We start from the raw sequence: 26,583 nt of genomic DNA on the forward strand, positions 1-26,583 counted from the left end.
CTACTGCCTCAGCCTCCTGAGTAGCTGGAATTACAGGCACTAGCCACCACGCCTAGCTAATTTTTTTTTTTTTTTTTTTTTGGTAGAGACTGGGTTTCACTGGTGTTGGTCAGGCTAATCTCGAACTCCTGACCTTGTCATCCACCCTACTCGGCCTCCCAAAGTGCTTGGTTTACAGCCACTGCACCTGGCCCACTGGACATACTTCTAAGGACTGATTTATACTTGTCTCCTCCTACCAAGTTTCCTCTTAGGTAGGGACTTGTAAAAAATATTCCCATTTCTAGGAATCATAGCATGTAATAGTTCCTTAATATATTGGATGAATACATTTATGAAATAATTCAGCTAAAGGAATTTAAGATTAGTGACTCGGCTGGGCACAGTGGCTCGTGCCTGTAATTCTGGCACTTTGGGAGGCCAAGGCAGGAGGATCACCTGAGTCCAGGAGTTCAAGTCCAGTCTGGGTAGCATAAGGAGATCTTATCTCTACAAAACATAAAAAATTATCTGAGCATGGTGATGTGCGCATGTAGTCTCAGCTACTTGAGAGGCTGAGGTAGGAGGATCATCTGAGCCTAGGAGTTCAAGACCAGTCTGGGCAACATAGTGAGACCCTGTCTCTACAACACATATAAAAAATTATTTTGACATGGTGGCATGCACCTGTAGTCTCAGTTACTTGAGTGGCTGAGGTGGGAGGATCACTTAAGTTTGGGAGATCAAGGCTACAGTGAGCTGTGCTGGTACCACTGCACTCCAGCTGGGCAACAGAGTGAGATCTTGTCAAAAAAAAAATGTTTAGTAACTCACCTTTTCTGAGTACAGTCTAAAAGAACTTTAAAAAGGACTTGTAGTCCAGACATGGTGGCTCATGCCTATAATCTCAGCATTTTGGGAGGCTGAGGTGGGTGAATTACTTGAGGTCAGGAGTTGGAGACCAGCCTGGGCAATATGATGAAACCTCATCTCTACCCAAAAAAAAAAAGCTGGGCAGGGTGGCGCATGCCTGTATTTTCAGCTACTTGAGAGACTGAGGCAGGAGGGTCACTTGAGCCTGGGAAACGGAGGTTGCCATGAGCTGAGATCGAGCCAATGCACTCCTGCCTGGGTGACAGAGCTAGATTCTGTCTCCAGAAAAAAAAAAAAGAAAAGACTTGTGATAGTCTTTTTATAATCTCTAAATGTGTTTTCCTCCTATTCCTCATACATTTAATCTTCTTGGTTAATGATCATTGAAATCACATGGAACTGAGAAGTTTGTGCTCTTTATTTTCTTACAAAATAATTACGTATACTCAAGGTCTTCTCTTAAATTGTCTCAAATTATAGCAGGTGGTAATTCTGGGAAGAACAGATTAGAGGATCATGAGTGACCATATGTAGGGATCCCATGAGGCTGTCATTGGGCCATTTGATATAGAGCATAAGATTTTTTTTTTCTAGCAATTTAGGTTGAAGACTCCAAGACAGAGAGAAGTATCACTTCATTGATTTAAAGTATCTAAGTATTATTAGTATATAGTTAAAATGGCTGGGCGCGGTGGCTCAAGCCTGTAATCCCAGCACTTTGGGAGGCCGAGGCGGGTGGATCACGAGGTCAAGAGATCGAGACCATCCTGGTCAACATGGTGAAACCCCGTCTCTACTAAAAATACAAAAAATTAGCTGGGCATGGTGGCGCGTGCCTGTAATCCCAGCTACTCAGGAGGCTGAGGCAGGAGAATTGCCTGAACCCAGGAGGCGGAGGTTGCGGTGAGCCGAGATCGCGCCATTGCACTCCAGCCTGGGTAACAAGAGCGGAACTCCGTCTCAAAAAAAAAAAAAAAAAAAAAAAGTATATAGTTAAAATATACAATTATTTAGGAAACTGACCATTATCTCTTTAAATACTCTTTTAAAATTCAGATTTCTATTAAAACATACAGGATCACTTTAAGAAGCCAGGCAGCTTCAATATTTAAATAAAATACAATTTTCTGTAAACAAGACAGACTTCTTCCTGTGTCTGACTGCTGGTTAGTCTTAGTGGGATTTGTTTGGCTTTTATGAATGCCATTAACTTTTAATGTGCAGATCAGATAGATGTTTTATTGTATAAAAAAATGGTACAGTCTCTGTTTTGGACCTATCATTTTACCATGCAAGGGAACCATTAGTAGAGAATCAATTTTATTCCTGTAAACCTTTTCAATTTCATCTTTTCTTTTTCAGTTTCCTTTCTTCATAATGGTCATTCCTATAATTTATTTCCCCAAATTTGAAAAACTTATACAGTAACTGGATATCATGAATAGATATATCACAAGACTTGTAGTTGGTGATGCTTTTGTTTGTTGGCTATAATTTCATCAATGTTCAAGTTCCCTGGAAACAATTTTCTTAAATATTACCCTACCACTACCTTCTCTCCTTTGGAAACTTTAATTATACATATATTAGGTTGCTTGGAGTTATTCCACAGCTGACTGATGCCGTTTGTTTTTTAAAATCTTTTTTCACTCTGTTTTACTTCAGATAGTCTTTATTACTGTGACTTCAATTTCACTAATTTTTTTTCCCCTACAATATCTAATCTGCTAGTAATTCACAGTATATTCTTACAGCTCAGCTCAGTCATATCTTTTGTATCTAGTTGTTCTATCTGGGTCTTTTTCTCTATCTTCCATTTATCTAACTAGTGTAACCAATTTTTTTTTCTTTTTTGAGACAGGATATTGCTCTGTTAGCCAGGATGGAATGTAGTGGTACAATCATGACCCACTGCAGCCTCAACCTCCTTGGGCCCAAGTGATCCTCCCACTTTAGCCTCAAGAGTAGCTGGGGCTACAGGTGCAACACCATGCTGTTAAATTTTTGATTTTTTTTTTTTTTTTTTTTTTTTTTTTTTGAGAAAGGGTCTTACCCTGTTGCGCAGGCTGGAATGCAGTGGTGCAATCATGGTCCACTGCATCCTTGACTGCCCTGGGCTGAGATGATCCAACCATCTCAGCCTCCTGAGTAACTGGGACTACAGGTGTGTACCACCACACGTGGCTAATTTTTTATTTTTTTGCAAAGATGAGGTTTTGCCATGCTGCCTAGGCTGATCTTGAACTCCTGAGCTCAAGATATCCTCCTCCTTGGCCTCCCAAAGTGCTGGGATTATAGGCCTGATTTTTTTTTTTTCTTAAGAGATGGAATCTTGCTATATTGCCCAGGATGGTCTTGAACTCCTGGCCTCAAGCAATCTTTCTGCTTCAGCCTCCCAAAGCACAGTATTAGGCACTGTGCCCAGCTCAATCTTTACTTTTGTTTTTTGAACATGCAGAATACAGTTATAACCATTTTAATGTTCTTATCTACCAATTATGTCATCTTTGTCATTTCTAGGTTGGTTTTGTTTTGAGACAGGGTCATATTCTGTCACCCAGGATGGGTTGTGATGGTGCAATAATGGCTCACTGCAGTGTTGGCCTTTTGGGCTCAAGTGATCCTCCCACCTCAACCTCCTGAGTAGCTGAGACCACAGGCGCTTGCCACCATGCCTGGCTAATTTTTAAATTTTTTGTTGAGACAAAGTCTTCCTTGGCCGGGTGTGCGGTGGCTCACACCTGCAATCCCAACACTTTGGGAGGCTGAGGCAGGTGGATCACTTCAGGTCAGGAGTTTGAGACCAGCCTGGACATCATGGTAAAACCCCATCTCTACTGAAAATACAAAAATTAGCCAGCTGTGGTATGGTAGCACACACATATAATCCTAGCTACCTGGGAGGCTGACGTACAAGCATCATTTGAACCCAAGAGGCGGAGATTGCATTGAGCCGAGATCATGCCACAGCACTCTAGCCTGGGCTACACAGCGAGTGTTTGTCTGAAAAAAAGAAGATAATGTTGCCGAGGCTTGTCTTGGAACTCCTGGCCTCAAGCAGTCCTCTTCCTATCTCGGCCTCCTAAAGTGTTAGGATTACAGGCATGAGCCATGACACCAGGCCCTTGGTTGGTTTTGAATGATTGACTTCTCTTCATTATCAGTGGTATTTTTATGCCTTTTTGTATAACTGATAATTTTTGATTGGGTGAGCATTTCCTCTTACTGCTATGACAAGTCACCACAAACTTGGTGGTTTAAAACAACACAAATTTATTGTCTTACACTTCTGGAAGCTAGAAGTCCAAAGTGAGTCAGCAGGGCCACATTCTTTCTGGAAACTCTGGGAAAGAGTTTGTTTCTTTGCCTTTTCCAGCTTCTAGAGACTGCCTGCTTTCCTTAGCTTGTAGCCCCATAGTACTCCAGTCTTCTGCTTTCATAATCATACCTCCTTCTCTCCTGCTTCTATTGCCATGGCAGTAAAATAATGCCCTCAGTTTGCTGCTAAAATAACTGTCAACTTATTTTGTACTACTATAATAGTCATTGAAGAATGAGGACAAAATAGACATTATCAAACAAATAAAAACTGATAAATTTTTTCACCAGCAGACTTTTACTAGAGAAAATCGTAAAGAATGTACTTCAGACAAGTCAGATGATCCCAGATGTAAGCCTGAAATACAAGAGGGAATGATGAGCCAAGATCTGGACAATTTGTTAGTAAATGTAGACAAGCATTGATGTATATAATATAATAATGGGATGTTTTTACTTAACACTTCAAATAATGGGTATTTACTCAACACAATACCAGATGTGTGGGTTTTTTCCACACCAACAACCAGTCTTGCAACTCTTCAGACACCAACTTGGTATTCAACAACTCAGTTCAATTCTGACACTAACTACCCAGAGTTAGTGTCAGACTCCATAAGTTTTAAGTGCTTAGTCCCATAAGCACTCATATAAGTCCTCACTTCAGATACCAGTCACAAGTATTGGGTGCCTGGTATACCCACACCTCTGTCTGACTTTACTACAAAGTTGGGGGTTCCTACAACTCCCTGCTTTCGGGTGTGATAATTTGCTAGAATGACTTACATAACTCACAGAAATACTTTACTCAAATAATTACCAGTTTATTATAAAGGACACAACTCAGGAATAGCCAAATGGAAGAGATGCATAGGGCAAGATATGAGGAGGAAGCTTTCATGTGGTCTGGGTGTACCACTTCCCAGCACCCAGACGTGGTCACCAATTCAGAAACTCTCTAACCATGCCTGTATGTTTCTGAAACCGCTCACGTTTTGAAGCTATCTAGGGTCCCCCAGACACTAGTCATCTCATTAGCATGAGACATGCTAAAAAAAAAGACAGCCTTTTTTTTTTACCTGGAGACAGGGTCCAGCTCTGTTACCCATGTAGAGTGCAGTGGCATGATCATAGCTCACTACAACCTTGATATCCTGAACTCAAGCAATCCTCCTGCCTCAGCCTTCTGAGTAGCTAGGACTACAGGTGTGAGCCAACATGCCTGCCTAATATTTTTTTATTTTTAGTAAAGATGAGGTCTTGTAGAGATGAGGTCTTGCTCTGTTACCCAGGCTGGTCTGGAACTCCTGAGCTCAAGTGATCCTCCCGCCTTGGGATCCCAAAATACTAGGATTACAAGTGTGAGCCGTCGTGCCTGTCCACAAAGACACTCTTATCACTGGAGAGTCCAAGGATTTTAGGAGTTGTGTGCTGAGAATGGGGACAAGATCAAATATTTATTTATTTAGAGACAGGGTCTTGCTCTGTTGCCCAGTAGTGCAGTAGTGTGATCTTGGTGCACTGCAACCTGCGCCTGTTGGTCTTGAGTGATCCTCCCGTCTCATCCTCCTGAGTAGCTGGGACTACAGGCATGTGCCACCATGCCTGGCTAATTTTTGTATTATTTTGTTGATGTAGGGTTTCACCGTGTTGCCCAGGCTGGTTTCCAACTCTTGGGCTCAAGCGATCCACCTGCCTTGACCTCCCAGAGTGCTGGGATTACAGGTGTGAGCCACTGCACCCTGCCTCAAATATTAATTAATCAATTACTTAATTATTTTTGAGATGGAGTCTAGCTCTGTTGCCCATACTGGAATGCAGTTGCGCGATCTCGGCTCATTGCAATCTCCACTGACTGGGTTCAAGCGATTCTTTTGCCTCAGCCTGTCAAGTTGCTGGGACTATAGGCACCTGCCACCATGCCTGGCTACTTTTTGTTTCTTTAGTAGAGACGAGGTTTTGCCATGTTGGCCAGGCTGGTCTTGAACGCCTGATCTCAGGTGATCTGCCCACCCTGGCCTCCCAAAGTGCTGGGATTACAGGCATGAGCCACTATACCCAGCCACAAATACTTACTTTTTTTTAATCACAAATAATATCTAACAAGATTTAAAGCTTAAATTAAAATATATAACTTTATAAATTAACACAATATAAACATGAAATTAAAAATTAAACAATAGTATAAAGATCAGAAAGTGATAACTGGGAATTAAGTAGCCTAAGATCCTTCTATTGTTTGGGAAGGGGATAATTTTAGATTTTTTTTTTTTTTTTTTTTTTGAGACGGAGTTTCGCTCTTGTTACCCAGGCTGGAGTGCAATGGCGCGATCTCGGCTCACCGCAACCTCCGTCTCCTAGGTTCAGGCAATTCTCCTGCCTCAGCCTCCTGAGTAGCTGGGATTACAGGCACGCACCACCATGCCCAGCTATTTTTTTTTGTATTTTTAGTAGAGACGGGGTTTCAGTATGTTGATCAGGATGGTCTCGATCTCTTGACCTCGTGATCCACCCGCCTCGGCCTCCCAAAGTGCTGGGATTACAGGCTTGAGCCACCGCGCCCGGCCAATTTTAGATTTTTAACATGCTTAGTAGGCATGTGTAGTTAAAGTAACCACAAAAATAATAGAAGTACAGAGTATATAATCTCTAAAATGATAAAAGGAATAAGAAAAATTGAGGGGAAAAAACCCTCAATCCAAGAAGAGGATAAAGAAAGGGGGAAAAGGAATTTAAAATATAGAACATATAGAAAATAAATAATAAGATATGGGAGTAGTTCCAAATGTATCAGTAACAGTAATAAATGTAAGTGAGCTACATTATTAAATTAAAAGGCTAGATGAAAAAATGTAGCTACATGGTATGTTTTAAAGATACATCTAAAACATAATGGCACAGAGAGATGGAAATAAAGGCTAAAAGAGGTATATCGGTCAAGTATAATAACCAAAGAAAGCTAGTTTGCAATATTAACATCAGGCACAATAGATATTAAGGCAGCAAACATTACTGGAGACAAAGAGGGGGGCACTATAGGCTGGGCTCACACCTATATTTTTAGCACTTTGGGAAGCCAAGGTGGATGGATCACCTGAGGTCAGGAGTTCGAGACCAGCCTGACCAATATGGTGAAACCCCATCTCTACTAAAAATACAAAAAATTAGCTGAGCGTGGTGGCAGGTGCCTGTAATCCCAGCTACTCAGGAGGCTGAGGCAGGAGAATCACTTGAACCTGGGAGGTGGAGGTTGCAGTGAGCTGAAATCATGCCATTGCACTCCAGCCTGGGCAACAAGAGCAAAACTCTCTCTCTTGGAAAAAACAAACAAACAGGGGCACTCTATAATGATAAGTAGCTTCAGGTAGATATAATACTAGTAAATTTATATGTAGCTAATAAGGTAGCCTCAATATATATAAAACAAAAATGGCCACATGGAGATATGGACAAATCCATTATTATATTGGAAGATTTTAATACTTAGTAATTGATAGATAAAACTGAAAAAAAAAAGTTAGAAAGTATATAGAAGATTTGAACATTTCAAATAACAAGCTTGATTGAATGGAATACATAAAATATTTTTCCTAAAAGTTCATGACCAGCCTGCACAACATGGGAAGACTCCATTTCTACAAAAAATAAACAAAATTAGCCAGAAATGATCGTGTGTGCCTGTAGTCTCAGCTACTTAACAAGCTGAGGTGGGAGGTTCCCGGGAGGTGGATGCTGTAGTGAGCCATGATATCACCACTGTACCTACATCCTGGGCAACAGACCGAGATCCTGTCTCAAAAAAAAAAAAAAAAAAGAAATTAAATTCACAATAATTTATCATTTCACATTGACCAGATTGGCATATTAAAAGTTCAAACATTGAAGGTCAAGTTTGCATACTGCTGGTAGAAGTATTAAATTGATACAATCATTTTGGAAAGCAGTTTGTCATTTCCTGGTAAAGCTGAATATATATATTTTCTGTAATTCAGTATTTCCATTACTAGATATATAACCTAAACTCTGTTAATGTGTGTCAGAAGCCAGAATAAAAATTTTCACAGTACTGTTGTTCATATTAACACTAATAATAGAAACAAGAACCTAGAACACCTCTAATGTCCAGCAGAGGTAGAATGGGTAAATAAATTTTGGTATATTCTTAGAGTGGAATACAACATAGTAGCTACAGTTGTTAACACAGCCATAGACCCATCTCAACATTATAATGTTGAACAAAAAGAAGAGTCACAGAAGCATGCATAACACTATGATTCCTCTTAAGTTCCAATATAGGCAGAACTCAACAAAAAGTTGCTTAGGTATGTATACATATACCTGGTACTATTTTATAAAATGATTTTTTTTTTTTTTTAAAAGACTGAGTCTTGCTCTTTTTCCCAGGCTAGAGTGCAGTGGCATGATCTTGGCTTACTGCAACCTCTGCCTCCTGGGTCCTAGCGATTCTTCTGTCTCAGCCTCCCAAGTATTTGGGATTGCAGGTGCCCGCCACCCCACCTGGCTAATTTTTGTATTTTTAGTAGAGACAGGGTTTCACCATGTTGTCCAGCCTGGTTTTGAACTCCTGACTTCAAATGAGCTACCCACCTCGGCTTCCCAAAGTGCTGCGATTATAGGCATGTGCCACTGTGCCTGGCAGAAAATGATTATTGACTTTTAGGTAGATGGAATTTGTTTGAATTAAAATGTATACAATCTTTTACAAGTGTTATTTTATTTTATAACTTAAAAACCGTGGAAATTAACACTATTTTGAATAAAGATAACCTACAGACTGGGAAAAAACATTTGCAAATTATATTTCTGATGAGGGTTTAATTAACTAAGTTATCTAAGGAACTTAGATACAACTTAGCCTCAAAAGACAAAAAAACCTAATTGAAAAATGGGCCTAATTGAATAGACATTTCTTGATAAACGTAGAAATGGAAAACAGGCACACGAAAAGATATTCACCATCACTGATCATTAAGGAAGTGCAAATCAAAACCGTAATGAGATACCACCTGCTATCTGCTAGGGTGGCTTTAATTTAAAAGGATAAAATAATGGCTGGGCTCAGTGGCTCATGCCTGTAATCCCTGCACTTTGGGAGGCCAAGGTGGGTGGATCACGAGGTCAGGAGTTCAGGACCAGCCTGGCCAACACGGTGAAACCCCATCTCTAAAAATACAAAAATTGGCTGGGTGCAGTGGTGCATTCCTGTAGTCCCAGCTACTCGTGAGGCTAGAGTAGGAGACTTGCTTGAACTGGGGAAGCAGAGGTTGCAGTGAGCCGAGGTTGCACCATTACACTTCAGCCTGGGTGGCAGTGAGACTCTGTCTCAAAATAAATAAATAAAATAAAATAACAAGTGTTTGTGAGGATATGGAGAATTAGGAGCACTTACGTAAAATGACACAGTGCTGGAAACTAGTTTGGTGGGTTCTCAAAAAATTAAACGTGGAGTTACTATATAAGCTGGCAATTCCTCCCTTAGGTATATACCTGAGAGAATTGAAGACATATGTCCACCCAGAAACTTATACATGAATGTTTATGGCAGCATTATTCATAATTGCTAAAAAGTGTAAACAGCTCAAATGTTCATAAGCAGATTAATGGGTAAACAAACTGTGGCATATCCATACAATAGAATATTATTCAGGCCAGGTGTGGTGGCTCACACCTGTAATCCCAGCACTTTGGGGGGCTGAGACGGGTGGATCGTGAGGTCAAGAGATCAAGACCATCCTGGCCAACATACTGAAAAAGTACAAAAATTAGCTGGTCGTAGTAGTGCACACCTGTAGTCCCAGCTACTTGGGAGGCTGAGGCAGGAGAATCGCTTGAACCAGGGAGGCGGAGGTTGCAGTGAGCTGAGAAAGCACCACTGCACTCCAGCCTGGCAACAGAATGAGACTCTGTCTCAAAAAAAAAAAAAAGAATGTTATTATTTAGCCATTAAAAAAAAAATGAAGTATTTATGCAGGCTATAAATTGGATAAACCTCAAAAACATGCTTAATGAAAGGGACCAGACAAGAAAGGTCATGTAGTGTATGAATCCTTTTATATGATGTTTCCACAATAGGCAAAGCCAGGGAAACAGAAAGCAGATTAGTGGTTATCAGGGGATGGGAGAAGGAGAAAATGGGTAGTTATTACTTAATGAATATTGCGTGTTTTACTGAGATAATGAAGAGTTTTGGCACTAGAGAGAGGTGGTTTTTGCACAACACTGAATACACTAAATGCTATTGAATGTACCCTTTGAAATGGTTATTTGTATGTTACATGAATTTCATCTCAATGGAAAAGAAATTATATTTGGATCCAATTTTGGTATATCATTGGTGAAGGTCCAAAATGAGTTGGTGAGAAGGTAAGAACTGTTTAGTATAACTTCTGCAGATTGCAATACGGCAACATTTGTTAAAATTATACATGTTCATACCTTTGACTCAGCAATTCCATATCTAGAATAGATCCTACAGACATGTAGGGTAAAATGATACATATTCAAGTTGATTCATCACAGCAAGCCTGTGATACATAATTATGGACTGCTATGTAGCTTTATAAAAGTAGGAGGCCACTCTTTATGTACATTTAATAGAACAACACCCAAGTGAACAAAACAGAATGCAGAGAGTGTACATAGTATGATCCTATTTGTGTAGAAAAGGGAAATATACATTTTTGCTTCTTTAGGCCTGAAATGTTTTATGAAGACATTTACATACAGAGGAAATACAAAAACTCAATATTGGTTGCAAGTGAGATGGAAGGAGTGTCTGGAAGATAGTAAAGGGAAGGAGATTTTTTATTGTATGCCCTTCGTTTTTAAATATGTGTATATGCTTGTGTAATATATATGAATATATTATATATAATATATACATATATATTTAAAATCAAATTAAAATTTTAATTTTCAAATGAAAAAGACCAAACACCCAGTCCCAGTCAAAAGCCATATCAAACTGGTCCTGCCCTTCACTGACCTTTATTTTGTTTCTACCTTATATTTTGCCCAGCGAATTTTGGTATTTTTAGTAGAGACAGGGTTTCACCATGTTGGCCGGGCTGGTAGTGAACTCCCAACCTGAAGTGATCTGCCTGCCTGGGCCTCCCAAAGTGCTGGGATTACAGGTATGAGCCACCGCGCCCGGCCACGTACTGCCTAATGCTGCGAATGTTTGCGTCTTGCCTTAGTAAAGTATGCTCCTTGAGAGTTAGCATAGTGCTTTTTATATCTTTATATATGTACAGTGTCCATAGCTCAGCACTTTTTATGTTGTTGAAATTCGTAAGCTGGTTTAATTCTACATGTTAACAATGTAATACTGTTTTATACTTGTGGTGTTTCTATATTATTTCATTTATCCTCAAAACAACCCTGTGAGGTAGACTTTTATTTGCAGGTGATGTTTTCTATGTTTTCAAATGAGAATGTATAATTTTGGCTAAGCATTTTAACTTTAAGTAGTTTGTTCCTTATCTTTATAAGTTACTCAGTCACAACATAATGACTATACTGAATATGAGACTAGAGGAGATGATCTATTAGGTTATATCCAACTCCATCTGGATGAATAATGGAATGAATGAATACATTTTATTAGTATAAGAAAGGCAAAAAGAATACTTGGGGTATGCATTTTGGGTTCCTCTTTTAAATGAGTTTTTTCCCAACTCCCCTCCCACCACACCCAACTTTTGGCTGGCCTAGTTGCCTACATTAAACTATATTAACATTCAACTATTAATGACTGGTTTAGTTACTAATACTAGTGACCTTTAATTAACAATATATTTTCATTTTTGTTTTTATTTCAACAGTATATTTTCAAATGGCCCAATGGATTTATCAAACATTTATTTAGCTAGATGAATGAGTGAAAAATTTGTGCGCTGCCTCATACTTTTTCTTTGTGTTTCTTCCTATTCTTTTGCTTCGTTTAGTTTTTAAATTTCACTTAACACCATGCTTTGGCATTTTATTTCCAGATGTTAGATCGTAAAATGATGCCAAGGATTTCAGTTCTTTGCGCAGTGTCTTTTAATGGCAGTGTGTATAGGGTGGGGAGGAGTAAGGAAACAAAGGCATTACAGAGATAGAGCAACCTAAAGTCAAAGATGTTTTTTCATCATTTTTTGTTGTCAGGCAATAACAAAGAATAAGGCTAGTACACTGAATGAATGTGCTGCTTTTGCAATTTTGTAATTTTTTTTTTTTTTTTTTTGAAATAGTGTCTCTCAAAATGTTGGGATTGCAGGTGTGAGCCACTACGCCCTGCCTAAATTGTAAAATCTAAAAACTTAGGTCCTATTATCAATTGGTTTTGCCTATTTTTCATGTAGGGAAAAAAGTGCGAGTTTACATACATCTTCTCTCTTTGCATTTGCATATGGTATTGTTCTGTATGGTTCTGCCAGTGAGTTAACCTGTGTTCTTCCCCATAGGGTTGAGAATGCTTGCACCAAGCTTGTCCAGGCAGCTCAGATGCTTCAGTCAGATCCTTACTCAGTGCCTGCTCGAGATTATCTAATTGATGGGTCAAGGGGCATCCTCTCTGGAACATCAGACCTGCTCCTTACCTTCGACGAGGCTGAGGTAGGCAATCTGAGACAAAAAGCTTACTCTAAAAGGTAATAATGGAGGATTGATGATTGTTTAGGATGAAAATATATTGAATGTTGCACATCTGTGTTAATGTGTTTGCTACTTGTCCACTCATATGGTTGAATACTCTGAAATATATTTTCAGGTCCGTAAAATTATTAGAGTTTGCAAAGGAATTTTGGAATATCTTACAGTGGCAGAGGTGGTGGAGACTATGGAAGATTTGGTCACTTACACAAAGAATCTTGGGCCAGGTTAGTCATATCCAATTTCTGTAAGTTTTTTTGTGGGTTGTCCCTGTTGGATGAAAAGGAAAGGGTACCCTCTTCCTACTTTTTGCAGAAGATAGGTGAAGATGCACGGGGCTTTCAGGTGTCTGCTCTGTTGATGGAGCTGATGCTGTCCTTTGAGGTGGTGTCATTGTCTCTGGTATCTGAATCTGCTTTCAGATACCTGGACTTGTCAAATGAATTAAAACAGACATTGCAAATATTGCTGCTGGAGAATGTAGGAAAGACTTTTCTATTACTGTAATGCTGCAGGCCATCCTGCATCCTAACCTCTCCATTCCACATTACACAGCATTCCTTCACTGTCTGCCAGTTGGCCTGTAGTTCTTTATGACCTCTTAGCTTGCTAATTAGTCTGCCTACTATTATGGATTCATGCCGTAGCCCAAGGCTGCATAATATAATCAGACCTAGAAGGAGAGAAGAATTATTGTGGATAAATCTTATTTTGAAATGATTATTCAGGCATCTGAGCATTAAATATTCAAAATATATAAACAGACACCAGCTTTTGATGTTATAGACATGTAACTTCAACTTGGGGGTTCTTAAAGTATGAATGATACCAATGATATTTTAGATGTTTAACCTGCTTAACTTGATTTGTACCACTTTATAAAATCCCTTTGTTTTATGTGAAATGTCAATTTTTAATTAACAGCTTTTTTATGTGGTTCTGTAAAACTTAATGACAGTTAAGAATTTGTCTGAGCCATCATTGAAGATCACCTGGAAATAGTTTTTCTGGTGGCTTTAGAGTAGTCCTCTTAAAATTTCTTATAACACTGGCAAAAATTATATTTCCCCAAATGGAATCTTATGCAGAATCCCCAAACATAAAAGACAAAATGGAGCTACTTTGTGTGGAGCAGGAGCAGCTCTACCCCTGCTTCTCTTTAGTCTTGATGGTCTAGGAGAAAACTCGAGAAATCCTAAGAGCAATTTGTAAACCAAAGCTTTAGAGCAGGCGTCCCCAAACTTTTTACACAGGGGGCCAGTTCACTGTCCCTCAGACCGTTGGAGGGCCGCCACATACTGTGCTCCTCTCACTGACCACCAATGAAAGAGGTGCCTCTTCCTGAAGTGCGGGGGCGGGGCAGATAAATGGCCTCAGGGGGCCGTAGTTTGGAGACGCCTGCTTTAGAGAATCACATAGCGCCTTTGAATAACAACCAACATAAACAAAAAGTGCTAGCAGACTGATTCCAAAACCAGATGCTTTCAAACACTGTCATCGCTGTAATTATTTTTATAATATTTCTATTTGTTTCTAATTATAAAACTAGTACATGCTTATTTTGGACAAATTGGAAAGTACAGAAAAATAGAAAGATGAAAACAAAACAAAGCATTGTCATTCTTATAACTTTTTCAGCCACTAGATCAGTGAGACTCGTGAGATTTTTATATAACATAGCACAGCCGGGCGCGGTGGCTCAAGCCTGTAATCCCAGCACTTTGGGAGGCCGAGGTGGGTGGACCACGAGGTTAGGAGATCGAGACCATCTGGTCAACATGGTGAAACCCCGTCTCTCCTAAAAATACAAAAAAAGTTAGCTGGGCATGGTGGCACATACCTGTGGTCCCAGCTACTCGGGAGGCTGAGGTAGGAGAATTGCCTGAGCCCAGGAGGCGGAGGTTGCAGTGAGCCGAGACCGCGCCATTGCACTCCAGCCTGGGTAACAAGAGCGAAACTCCGTCTCAAAAAAAAAAAAAAAAACATAGCACAAAGTTCAGAGACATGGCAGAGACATGGTATCAAACCTATATGCATAGAAGCCTGGCAAACAGTTTTTCCCCTACCTGCAAATTTCTTTTAAATAAATATATATTTATTCATTTAGATGTTTAATATTTGTGAATGTATTTATATCAAAATATGAAAATGTTTATCACATTTAGGGTTTACATTTAATACAATACTTTCATTGAAAAGAGTAATGTGTAAATACTAGAGTTCAGTGATGGTGTCTGAATTCTTGTTTAGACAAGTGAGTCTTATTTAGACTCTTGTTTAAATAAGAAAGCAATCAGTTTGAACCTTCATAGTATTTTATAATGGATTTAGACTGAGAAAGCCAGACCCTGGATTGTTTCACTACTCACCCTGCACAGTTTCTTCTTTGTGCCCCAGGAATGACTAAGATGGCCAAGATGATTGACGAGAGACAGCAGGAGCTGACTCACCAGGAGCACCGAGTGATGTTGGTGAACTCGATGAACACTGTGAAAGAGTTGCTGCCAGTTCTCATTTCAGGTACTTCCTGCCTGTACTTTATTTTATAGGGGGAAAAATGTTAGCATGTTCTAAACACTGAAGTTCATTTTCTTTTGCGGCTTTTCTTTCACTGCATGCCCTTCCGCCTAGGTAAAAATGAGACATGATTGGTTGGTTATCACATGTTGGCTGCAGCTGATTGGCTGAGAACCGGTCTTCTTCTCTAATGCTGTCCTTCTTCTGTTCTTTGTTTGAAATTACCTTCCTGTGGCCTAGTTCTGTTCTCCTAAAGCTCTAACAAGCCCCTTTCCTGGGTGGTGACTCTCTTCTATAAACTCTAGTCTGGGTATTAAATTTTCACACTTCATCTGATGCCTGGTGCTGATAGACAAAAGAAAAGAAAAAAAAATTTCACACCTTTATTTGTGTTATAGAAAAATAATTAGGAGCTGGAATGGATATTACAGAGTGCCATATGATAAAGATGTGAACTCAGAGCTCTTTTTAGTGTGTATTACACAGTTTCTCTTAAAAGATACTTAACTGTTCTTTACATCATGAGTAGATCAGTTCTTTAGTTACCAGCTGGGACTACTTTCCTATTGGGCAGCACCCTGAACTGCAAACATGGTGTCTGCTCTCTCGACTAGCAAAAGGGAGTTACACTTAATGAGTGTCTAGTATATGCCAGATATCTCATGGTTTATATGAATTATCTTGGTCAAGTTGTGAATTAATTAGTTAATTCTCAGAAGGCAACTTTATTATAAAAATCTGGTTACTCATGTCATTGTGACTCCCAGCTACTTGCTTTGGTATTTCAGATAGTAGCTTAAAAAGGACATATGAAGCCGGGCGCGGTGGCTCAAGCCTGTAATCCCAGCACTTTGGGAGGCTGAGGCGGGTGGATCATGAGGTCGAGAGATCGAGACCATCCTGGTCAACATGGTGAAACCCCGTCTCTATTAAAAATACAAAAATTAGCTGGGCGTGGTGGCGCGTGCCTGTAATCCCAGCTACTCAGGAGGCTGAGGCAGGAGAATTGCCTGAACCCAGGAGGCAGAGGTTGCAGTGAGCCGAGATGGTGCCATTGCACTCCAGCCTGGGTAAGAAGAGCGAAACTCCGTCTCAAAAAAAAAAAAAAAAAAAAAAAAAAGGACATATGAGTGTAAGAGTTCAGGAGGCTGTGCATGGTGGCTCACGCCTGTTTTCCTAGCACTTTGGGAGGCCCAGGTGGGTGGGGCACGTGAGGTCAGGAGTTTGAGACCAGCCTGGCCAACATGGCAAAACCCCATCTCTACTAAAAAAAAAACAAACAAAAAACAAAAATTAGCCAGGCGTGGTAGCAGACGTCTATAATCCCAGCTACTCAGGAGATTGAGGCAGGAGAATTGCTTGAACCCAGGAGCCGGAGGTTGCAATGAGCCGAGATCTTGCTAAAAGTGTTGGGATTCCAGGCATGAGCCGCTGCACCCAGCCATTATTGTTTTCTTCTTTACATTTGGGGGTTAGCAAGTCCAGGGTACATGTTGAGAGAAATCTTGGATGATAAACCTGACATTTTGGGATCTTCTGCTGGGATCAGGGGCAGCAGTATACTCCAAGGATTATTGACAGTTTTCTTATTGTCCCATTAGGTTTGTAGTGGATAGAGCCAGGGTGATGGCCAGGATAACTGATTTAGAAGGATATTAGATATTTTGTGATTGTAGATCATTAGCATATGCAGGTTAAATTAGCTCCTTAATCAGGTTGTGATGGTGTCTTTGTACCTTGAGTTTATTATTTTTTTTACAATAAAAGTTGCTGATGTTGGAACTTTATTGTCAGACTTACGGTGTTTGTTTTGTATATTCGTCTTAGGACCTTAAAAGCTCAAAACAACCAAAGTATAGAACATCTTGTGTGAATATTGTTATACAACAAGATTAAATTCCAAACTTAGTTTCTCATCTTTTATTTTTACAGCTATGAAGATTTTTGTAACAACTAAAAACTCAAAAAACCAAGGCATAGAAGAAGCTTTAAAAAATCGCAATTTTACTGTAGAAAAAATGAGTGCTGAAATTAATGAGATAATTCGTGTGTTACAACTTACCTCTTGGGACGAAGATGCCTGGGCCAGTAAGGTAAGTGTTCTTGGTGGAGAAATAAGCAAAATCCCCAGCTCTCCCCCATTGGAGGTATTGATTGGCACCTATCTCATACTTTATCTTGTAATTTTTGTAGCATAAGAGTACTCAGGTATTATGAAAGTAATTTCTTCTTCATTTTTGTTTCATGGGTTACTTGCTGTCTTTGCTAATTTCCTTTGTTCTAAAGTAGAACAAGTAAATAGGCATGTGGGGTAAATACTGGCTTAAGGCTCAGATTTATAGCTTTTACTTCAGGCTGGAATCTCAGTGTTTGGACCTCTGAGTTACCTGTGGTAGAAGAGTATATTCCCCTGGGTTGGAGCACTGCCTTGTATATGGGTGGTTGTTCCCAGTTGACTAAGTGAGATACAGATATACCTGTAATTCTGAGCTTTGTGAGCTTTTCTTTAACCAATCTTCAATCCAGAGAAATCTACAGAGGAAACTCTTGGTGTTTCTAGATGTGTCCCTTGATCATTCCATTTTCCCCAAGGAAAGTTTAATTAAAATATTTGTCTTCATATTGGTCAGTTAGTTTGAGGTATCCCTTCACCCTTTGTCTGGAATCTCTTCTTGGACTTCAGAGGGTTTGGCGGATTCCTTCTAGAGCCTGTCAGCAGTGATTTTGTGTTGCTGCTGCTCTGGTCTGTTGCTCCATGTTTAATGCCTGTGAACAAAGCTTTTAGGTCTGGGGGAACACAGATAGTTGGGTTTATACTTTCCTTGTAGAGTCCAAGATGCAGACAGTGGGGGGAACACACTGTCCCCAAGGTCTAGCTTTCCCATGCATGACCCAAATGTCTCCAGGGCCACCCAGAAGGCTGGTAGCCCACTAAAGAGGGGATTTTGTAGTATAACTTCCATTGGGTACTCAGTAGAGCAGTATGTTCTCCAGGACATCTATAAGGTAAGGTAAAAGTTGAGTCCTGAAATCACCAGCCCTCTTTCTTGTTGCCCTGAAAGCTAATTTAATTATTTAGAGTAAATTAGCTTATTTTAACTGTGGATTTATTTACAGAGACATTTTGTCATTGATGTGAAGTTCTTGAATAGATTCTAAGACTGTATTTTAAATCTATATGGTAAAACCATTTTAACTGATATTTTCTTTAATTTTGCTTTTGCATAGTTGACAACTTTCACTTCCCTATTATGACTTCTTTATGCATCTTTTTTTTTTGTTCTTTTGTTTTATTCTTTTTCTCACGTTTAGAAGGTAAGCTCTCTCTTGCCCTCTAGTTTCTTTTTCGCTTAAAAAGAGAAAAAGCATGTCTGAGGTTTTCTTGTGCTGTGTGCTGTGCCTTATTCTGTGTGTGACACTGTGCTCGAATGTGCATCAGAATGTAATTTAATACAGGACTCTAGGCAGTGCTAGGGAGACTGACTCTGGCTCATATTGAGCTATTTCTTTGGGGAAAGCTAAAGGAAATACATTACTATGGGCTATCAGGCTGCCTATATTTAGTGGGTGCTTTTATTTCTTTGGGTAGGCTCCTGGGATCTTTTTTGGCCTGGTCTTTCCCACTGACTTCATTTGAGGAACAGGATTCCCCAGGTAGCTGGGTGACCCCTGAGTTACCTGTGGACCCTGCTGTTGGGAAAGGAGACTTCCAACTGATGCTATCTCTGTTATCTGCCTCTCTCACAAGTCTTCTTTGCAGGCTCTGAAATTTTGCTTTTGGAGATGCATCATTGAGGTTTTAAGCCATAATGAAAAAGAGCTGGCTAGAGAGCTTAGATGAGGCACCTGTCCTTCATACTAATCCTAGCCTTCAAAATCCAAAGGAAAACAGAAGTGAAGTGTGTCTAAAGGTCTTTCTAACTTCATGCCATGGCTCACTGCATGTACTGCTGTCCAAGCTGAATTAGCTATAGTTCTCCATGACCTCATGTTCCCCTAACCTAAGCTCTTCGCTTATTCTCTTTCCTTTGCTTCTAAGCAGTTGAGAAAAAGTAATAAGGAGGAACAGGCATTTTAACCTTAATGTTTCTCTATTTTCAGAAGGGAAAAGCTATCCATCATTTAGTGAATAAATGTTATTGAGCTTTATTTTGTGTAAGTGCCATCAAGAGCTGCTTCTCATTAAAAAAATAAAGTCAGTTGAGTTTTTCAGGACTAGGATTAGGCACTTGGGGATACAAGGGAAACAGACCTGGTACTCACTGTGTATAGTCTTGTAGCTGGTCCCAGTTTTATGCTGAGGAAAACCAATTTGTTAGGATGTTACAAAACTAACTTCATCTGAAATGAAAGAAGGTAAATTAAATTAGCTCAATTCAAGTACATGATGACATCAGAATGAACAAGAGGTGTTTACTTTTTATGCTACTGCATCAGAATGAACAAGAGATGCTTATTTTTTAAGCTAATGACATCAGAATAAGCAAAAGAGGTTTATTTTTAACCTAATTTTGCTTTTGTTTACATTTATGTGGTTCAAAAAATCAAAGTGCTACAAAAAGATATACATGATAAGTCTTCCTCCTAACCTGGTTCCCATTCACTGTAACTCTCCTCACAATCTAAGAGTAATCATTTCGACTGGCTGCAAAAATAGAAAAAAATTTACCTTGAAATTAGAAATTAGCAACTAGGATTTTGGCTTTTTTTCAGTTTTGTATCATTATGCATCTTTTATTGCTCCACTGTAAGCAGTGAATTAATCAGACCTTTTGTCTGACCGTGACTGCTGGGTTCCCATTCTGTTTAATGCATATAGTGTCTTTCACCTCTTTTGCCCCTATCAGTAAATAATTAACTTTGTCTTACCGTACTTGTTTCATGCCTCCCCAATGGTGCAGTATTCTTCTGGAAAGTGATGGTTCCTCTAGAAAAGTGGGGGAAGAAAGTAAGTGGAAAAAATTCTTGGTAAAAGTGCGTCTTGCAGAATAAGTTAAGATTTTAAAGAGGCAATGCAATAGCTGATTATTTTACCTTTTGTATTCAAATCGCACATTTACAAATTTAAAAGTAACTTTGACTTTAAACATGTCACTTATTTTAAAAGTAAAAAGTTTCCTTTTCTTAAATCAACAATCTTTTTATAGTGATTATTAAAAATCAAGTTAGCATTTTTTCTGAGAATACATTATTAAACAAAAGAATTTGAGCTAAACACAATTCTAATTCTACCCTTTGTAAATTTAGTGTTCTATATTTAATTTTTTTTGGTATTTATATTACTTGTATCTTGATGCATGCTGAGAATTAAGAGGAAGTGAGATAAAAATTTAAAAAAATTCACTGCTAAGACTTTGAACCCTACATAGTCACTCCTGCAACTTTGCACCTTGAGTCATTAAATTCTGTTTTTCAGAATTGGTTCGTGTGGTGGATCTGTCCCCACTGTGGTCCTAGGTTGGTGGTGGGTAAAAGTAGTGGTTGACTCGGATGCCTTATACAGAAGATTATTATACTTAACCAAGGCAGGAAATGTTGGTTAGAACTTGTGATCATGTAATGCTACCCCTTACTTGCAGACGGTTGGGATTTAACAGTTGATTTGTAAATAAATAAATAAATAAATAAATAAGGTCATTTGTGAGCTTTCTATGAGCAAGTCTAGTGTTTTGTTTTTAGCAGCTAATAGAATGAAAGATCTCTAAGGGCTTGAGATAAATAGTTAATTCAGGCATTTATGATATTTTATCTCCCTGCTCCCATGAGGAGAAAATCCCAAAATAATGAACTTGATGTTTCCCTTCTGATCTAAGTTATCTTTGGTTGGTACATCTGATCATGCATTCATAGGTAGCACAGATTTTTAGAGTGGGAAGGTACTCTTAAGAGATGAGGAACTGAGGCCCAGAGAAGGTAATTGGCATGAAGTCCCAGTACTAGACAAGTTTCTCTTGTTTAAATGTAGTTTGTAAGATTTTGTTGTACTGCCCAATCCGTACTTTCCAGAAACATCTTAAACCAGAACATCTGGTTTAAATCACTGACTTGAGGGTGGAAATGAGGTCAGAAAGGGGATGGACTGGGAAGGAAGTGTTAGTGGAGGGAGAAGAGAGAGATGGTGAACAGTCATGGAGAGGGGTCCTTATTCTCCATATTTAAAATTTTCAAGAGCCTGGGATTGCAGGACTTCACTTCTTTAACTGAAGTTCCTCTTGGTTGTCCATAGGAGGAGGTCATTATTATTCACAGGTGTTCTGAGGTCTAAATCTATATTAAATTTTAGGAGTGTTTCAGTTCCTAGGAGAGCATGTACAAATGGCTTAGGTTGTCTTTCCATCTTTTGGTATGTAAGGAGGAGTGCCAAGACACTGTATTTTTAAAATTTAAAACATGAATTCTTAAGAATTTTACGGTAAAAAGGACTATAGCATGGGGGAACCCAGATAGATTCATGCCAGCTGTCCCCAAAGCCACATGACTAGACCTAGTCTTTTTGTACTCTCTTTCAACACCCTCAACTGCCCCCTCCCCCCAGGAAAAACAAATCAAAAACAGATAAAAAATTGCTAGAGACTTATTTTTCCCAAAGTTGAGTTTTTATAGAGAAGAATACTCAAATGAAGGTGCAGTTTTTTTCTCTTCTATTTCATACCTGAATTATACCGTGGGTACTTACAGACAGACCTACATGACAAGGTTTAGTAAAATGCTTTGTGGTACATAGTATGTCTGACCATGAGGGTTATGATTATTTTCACCCTTTGTAAACATATCCCCAAATTGACTTCTGTCCTAGTTGTCCAGTGAATTTGTTTATGTCATATTCAATGTTTGTATACTTATATGCTTATGACAGAATTCGGTCAATTCTATCATAAATACTGCCTTTCAGAAGAAATACATATGAAATTCTTAGGAGAAAAAATATTCCCTTAGACATGTCTGTTTTTACTAGATATGACTAAAATAAAATGATTACTTATAACTTGTGTGTTCCTGAAAAAAATTTAAGATGGCTCTTTCAGTTGTTGTTTTAAATCTCCGAAATTGTCTAAAATTAATGCTATTAAAAACTTTGTTAACTTATTGAAAGTCCCAGTTATTAAGTGCAGCTTCATTCAAAATTGGCCATTGGTTTCTTTTAGGGGAAAATGAACATCTCTTAATTTTAACTTCTTGATGGTGTCACACCTCCCACTGAACGGTGAATTACTCACTTCCTGAGAATTACGTTGTTTCCCTGAATACTGGCTATATGAGCTTTATTAAGGAAAAAAAAAGAAATGACTTTTTGAGGAATGCTGAGTAGACAAAACTTTTTTCCATTGTGTTTCAAATCATTTTTGGGTATTGGAGAATAAAAGCAGTCATTTTTGTTAGTGTAGATTATGATTTTGATTCCTGGAGCTTATATTCTCTGCAATATTAACCAAAGTCAAAACTGACAAGGCAGAGATTTGCTGACTGTTGTAGGAGATTAGTAGAATCTTTAGCAACTCTCCTTGGTAAAAGACAAAATCTTGTTTCATTTGCTGTAGAACAATGAGATTTGGAGTCAACAAACGTGAGATCAAATTAGGTTTCTAGGAGTAAGTTCCTGTATCTTAATTTGTAATGTTAAATGACACTTAAATTTGAGATTCAGTGAGGTAAGGAGGGGGAAAGTAGCTCAAACAGAACCTAACATGCAGGAAATACATGTCAGTTGAATCTGGTTTCCTAATAGCCTTTAATGCTAGAGTAGACGAAGATTTTCCTTTGAATTTAGATTTTTGAAATGTAACAAATACCTATTGGTTTCTCACTGAAAAAAAAAGTGTGTTAGGAAAATGGTTTATTAACAGGTTTTAAATGTAATATTTTTACACTGACATACTTCTTCTCCAGGATGTGCACACACTTCCTAAGTAACAGTTTGTAATTAAAAGAAGACTTATACCTAGATAACTTGTGTTAGATCCTGAAGGCTACCCAGTTCTCTGAGGTTAGGACTTGCCTGGCCTCAGATTCTTTTAAAAAGTTATTGATTCAGGCTTGCTACTTTGGGAAGCTAAAGTTGACCTTTGCATTATTTTTGAAGGCAAGGTTTGGTGCACAAATTAATGTAAGACACGATAGAAGAGATTTGCTGATATTCAAACCATTTGAGAATCTAAGCACTTAAAAAATACCACTTATCTTCTTCTAATTACAAGTGGATTTTGAAATAGATCCTCTTATGACTCTGCCTTTTATTGACAGCTACCATAGTTACATATAACTCGATAATAAAAATATTTTATTTTCAATTTTTTCAGTAATTTAGTTTACTTCTTTTTCATTGCCATAGCTGAGAATTTGCTATTTAGAGCCTTAGATAGCCAAGGATTCAAAAGGAGGATAATGTGTGTCTGTTTAGATGGGGAAGGAGGGATTCTATCTTTAGAGTATGTACTTTGGGACAGTTGCATACCTAGAGCCTAGCTATGAGTGCTGCGAATGCTTATTTGTAATAGCGCAGGATCTTCTTTGAATTGGAAGTCGGGATGCTCCTGGTGCCCCCGTGTGGAAAACTGGTGGTGCAACACCTTTAAGAACCCCAGTTTTGCAGGATTGGAAACTGAAGGAAGCTAGGACATGGCCTAGAATTTTAGAGGTTGACTTTGTGCTTTGATGGATTAACTCTGTAAGAGTCAGTTTCCTACAACAAAAGGGATAGATGGTCTTTGAACATGCTAAATAGAAACTTAAGAGATGGCCAGTGTTATATTGTTCTCTGTGCTTTTATGTATTTAAAAAATTTTACTGAAATACTTATATATATTTAAAGTGATTAGTCTGTAGTTGCAGCTTCTCCTGGTGTATCCTGGGAGATTTTATGCTAGTTTCAAGCTAGTCCTCATGAATCCTGGTTGTAAACAATAAGCTGAGACCCATTTTTTCTATCCTGTATCTTCTTCCGAGTGAGGGATGGTAAGGGAACTAAGAATGAGGAATAGCAGGGAATGTCAGAAAACACTTCTGAATTATATTACTTTGAGGGGTTTATTTGTAGAATTAAAATTAAATTGCTAGATTAACATTTTCAATTGTTTTTCCAACCAGTAATTCCAAGTTTTTCAGACTAATTAAATATAGTGAAACATCATCCAGTGTGTACATTTTAAAAAAGATGTAAAAGAACTGTGATTTGTGTCACCACATACTAATGAGGCTTCCCTGAAGTGGGAAGGGCTTTGGCAAGGCTGAAGTAGATGAATGTTGACTAGTGGAAAGGCTGATAATGAGGCATGTGACAACAGGGCTGTTTCCTGCTGAAGACATTAAACATATTCTGGCTTGAGCAATTTTACCAGTTTTCACAGTTTTAGCAATAGGGAACCCAATTCTACTCTGTTTAGCAACAGAGTAGAATTAACTGAAGATTTGCATGCAAGATGCTGCATTTTGACAGAAATGAGAATTGTGGTGTGGTGACAATATTTTTAAGGCCTTCATAAGACTGACTACCTCAACTATTGTATGTTGATGCTGTAACTTCTTCTCTGTCTTACTTTGTATCATGGTATCTCAACTTTTGCAAAGAAAGTAATTGTGGGATTTCTTTCCAAAAGGACACTGAAGCCATGAAGAGAGCATTGGCCTCCATAGACTCCAAACTGAACCAGGCCAAAGGTTGGCTCCGTGACCCTAGTGCCTCCCCAGGTAACCCATTAGTTCTACTTTTCCAGTAGATACAACAATAAGCTAAAAACCAAGCAAATGAAAGAAAGAAATTCTCTCATAATCTTATAATCTGAGAGAACTACTATAACATTATGGGGCATACCCCATTATCTCATAGTTTTGAGTAACTGAAGCAAGTACTAGGCCTTAAAAGGATGAAGGGCATAGATTCTATCACCTCTAATCACGGAGGAATAAGTCAGACTGAGCTGGGCATTCTTTGCAAAATTATTGGTTATCCCCTTCCCTGAATCAAAAAGGTAATTATTTTGAATAAAAGCTCTTCTTTTCCAGTTCCCATTGAGCAGACTTCCATTTATGTCAACAGAGTACTTAATTATAACAGATTAAATCATGATGGCAATAAGAATTGGAAAGTGACGTTGACTATATAAAGATAAGACCCAAATAAGTTATTGAACTAGGCTTTAATTGATTTTCTAATCTAACATTTATTGTGTTTTAGATTAATATTTGAATGAATATGAAAACCTAATAGAAGTTGGATGTGCTAAATACTATTAAATTGTTAAGAGTCTATTTTCATCATCCATATTCTTACCACAAGCTACTTATTATCTCCAAATAGATACGGTTCCAAGTATCTTTTTTAGCAGTGTCTGTGGCTGAAACCCCACCATATGGTTTAAGGGCACTGCTTGGCTGTTAGCTATCAGATCTGTTGCTTTCTATTCACTTGTGTTGCTTAAAATCATCCATTCCATCATGAGTGAAATGGCTTGTAAAGTATCCTCTCTAAATAATGAATGTGTCAACAATGTAGATATTGAATATCTCTTTATTTTAGGGGATGCTGGTGAGCAGGCCATCAGACAGATCTTAGATGAAGCTGGAAAAGTTGGTGAACTCTGTGCAGGCAAAGAACGCAGGGAGATTCTGGGAACCTGCAAAATGCTAGGGCAGATGACTGATCAAGTGGCTGACCTCCGTGCCAGGTAAAGTTCCTCTGCCCTTATAGAGCAGTATATATATAGTGGGTAACTCAGGGTGATTCAGAAAGCAAGTCTCTGCCAGTTTTGGGTTATCTCTTTGGCTAGTATATAACAGAGATATTATAATTTATTAAGTTCTTTTGAGATGGAGGTGATCTTTCCCTTTGTTGGCTGACTTTTTTTCCTCTCTCTCTGTTATTATTATTATTTTTTTGAGGTACGATTTTGACTCACTGCAACTTTGACCCCCCAGGTTCAAGAGATTCTTTTGCCTCAGCCTCCTGGGTAGCTGGGATTACAGGTGCCCACCATCACACCTGGCTAATTTTTGTATTTTTAGCAGAGATGGAGTTTTGCCAGGTTGGTCAAACTGGTCTTGAACTCCTGGCCTCGGGTGATCCATCTGCCTCAGCCTCCCAAAGTGCTGGGATTACAGGCATATGAGCCACCATGCCTGGCCTGATTTTATTAAAAACATGTTTTAAGTTATTTATTTATTTATTTAGAGATGGAGTCTTGCCCACGCTGGGATGCAGTGGTGTGATCTTGGCTTACTGTAACCTCTGTCTCCCAGGCCCAAGCA

General features: G+C 38.7%; 1 protein-coding gene across 2 annotated transcripts in view; it reads left to right on the forward strand.

The window, feature by feature from the left end:
- The window catches only part of VCL (vinculin), a 127,552-nt gene that overhangs the window by 64,319 nt on the left and 36,650 nt on the right, over positions 1-26,583 (forward strand). For both annotated transcript variants that reach the window (XM_003939793.4, XM_003939792.4), the window contains exons 3-8: positions 12,639-12,789; positions 12,944-13,052; positions 15,223-15,345; positions 17,275-17,435; positions 24,936-25,026; positions 25,856-26,003. In XM_003939793.4, the coding sequence (XP_003939842.1) occupies positions 12,639-12,789; positions 12,944-13,052; positions 15,223-15,345; positions 17,275-17,435; positions 24,936-25,026; positions 25,856-26,003 (783 nt within the window). The remainder of the gene's footprint in view (positions 1-12,638; positions 12,790-12,943; positions 13,053-15,222; positions 15,346-17,274; positions 17,436-24,935; positions 25,027-25,855; positions 26,004-26,583) is intronic.

The sequence above is a fragment of the Saimiri boliviensis genome, chromosome 12, assembly GCF_048565385.1.
Source record: "Saimiri boliviensis isolate mSaiBol1 chromosome 12, mSaiBol1.pri, whole genome shotgun sequence".
Lineage (NCBI taxonomy): Eukaryota > Metazoa > Chordata > Mammalia > Primates > Cebidae > Saimiri > Saimiri boliviensis.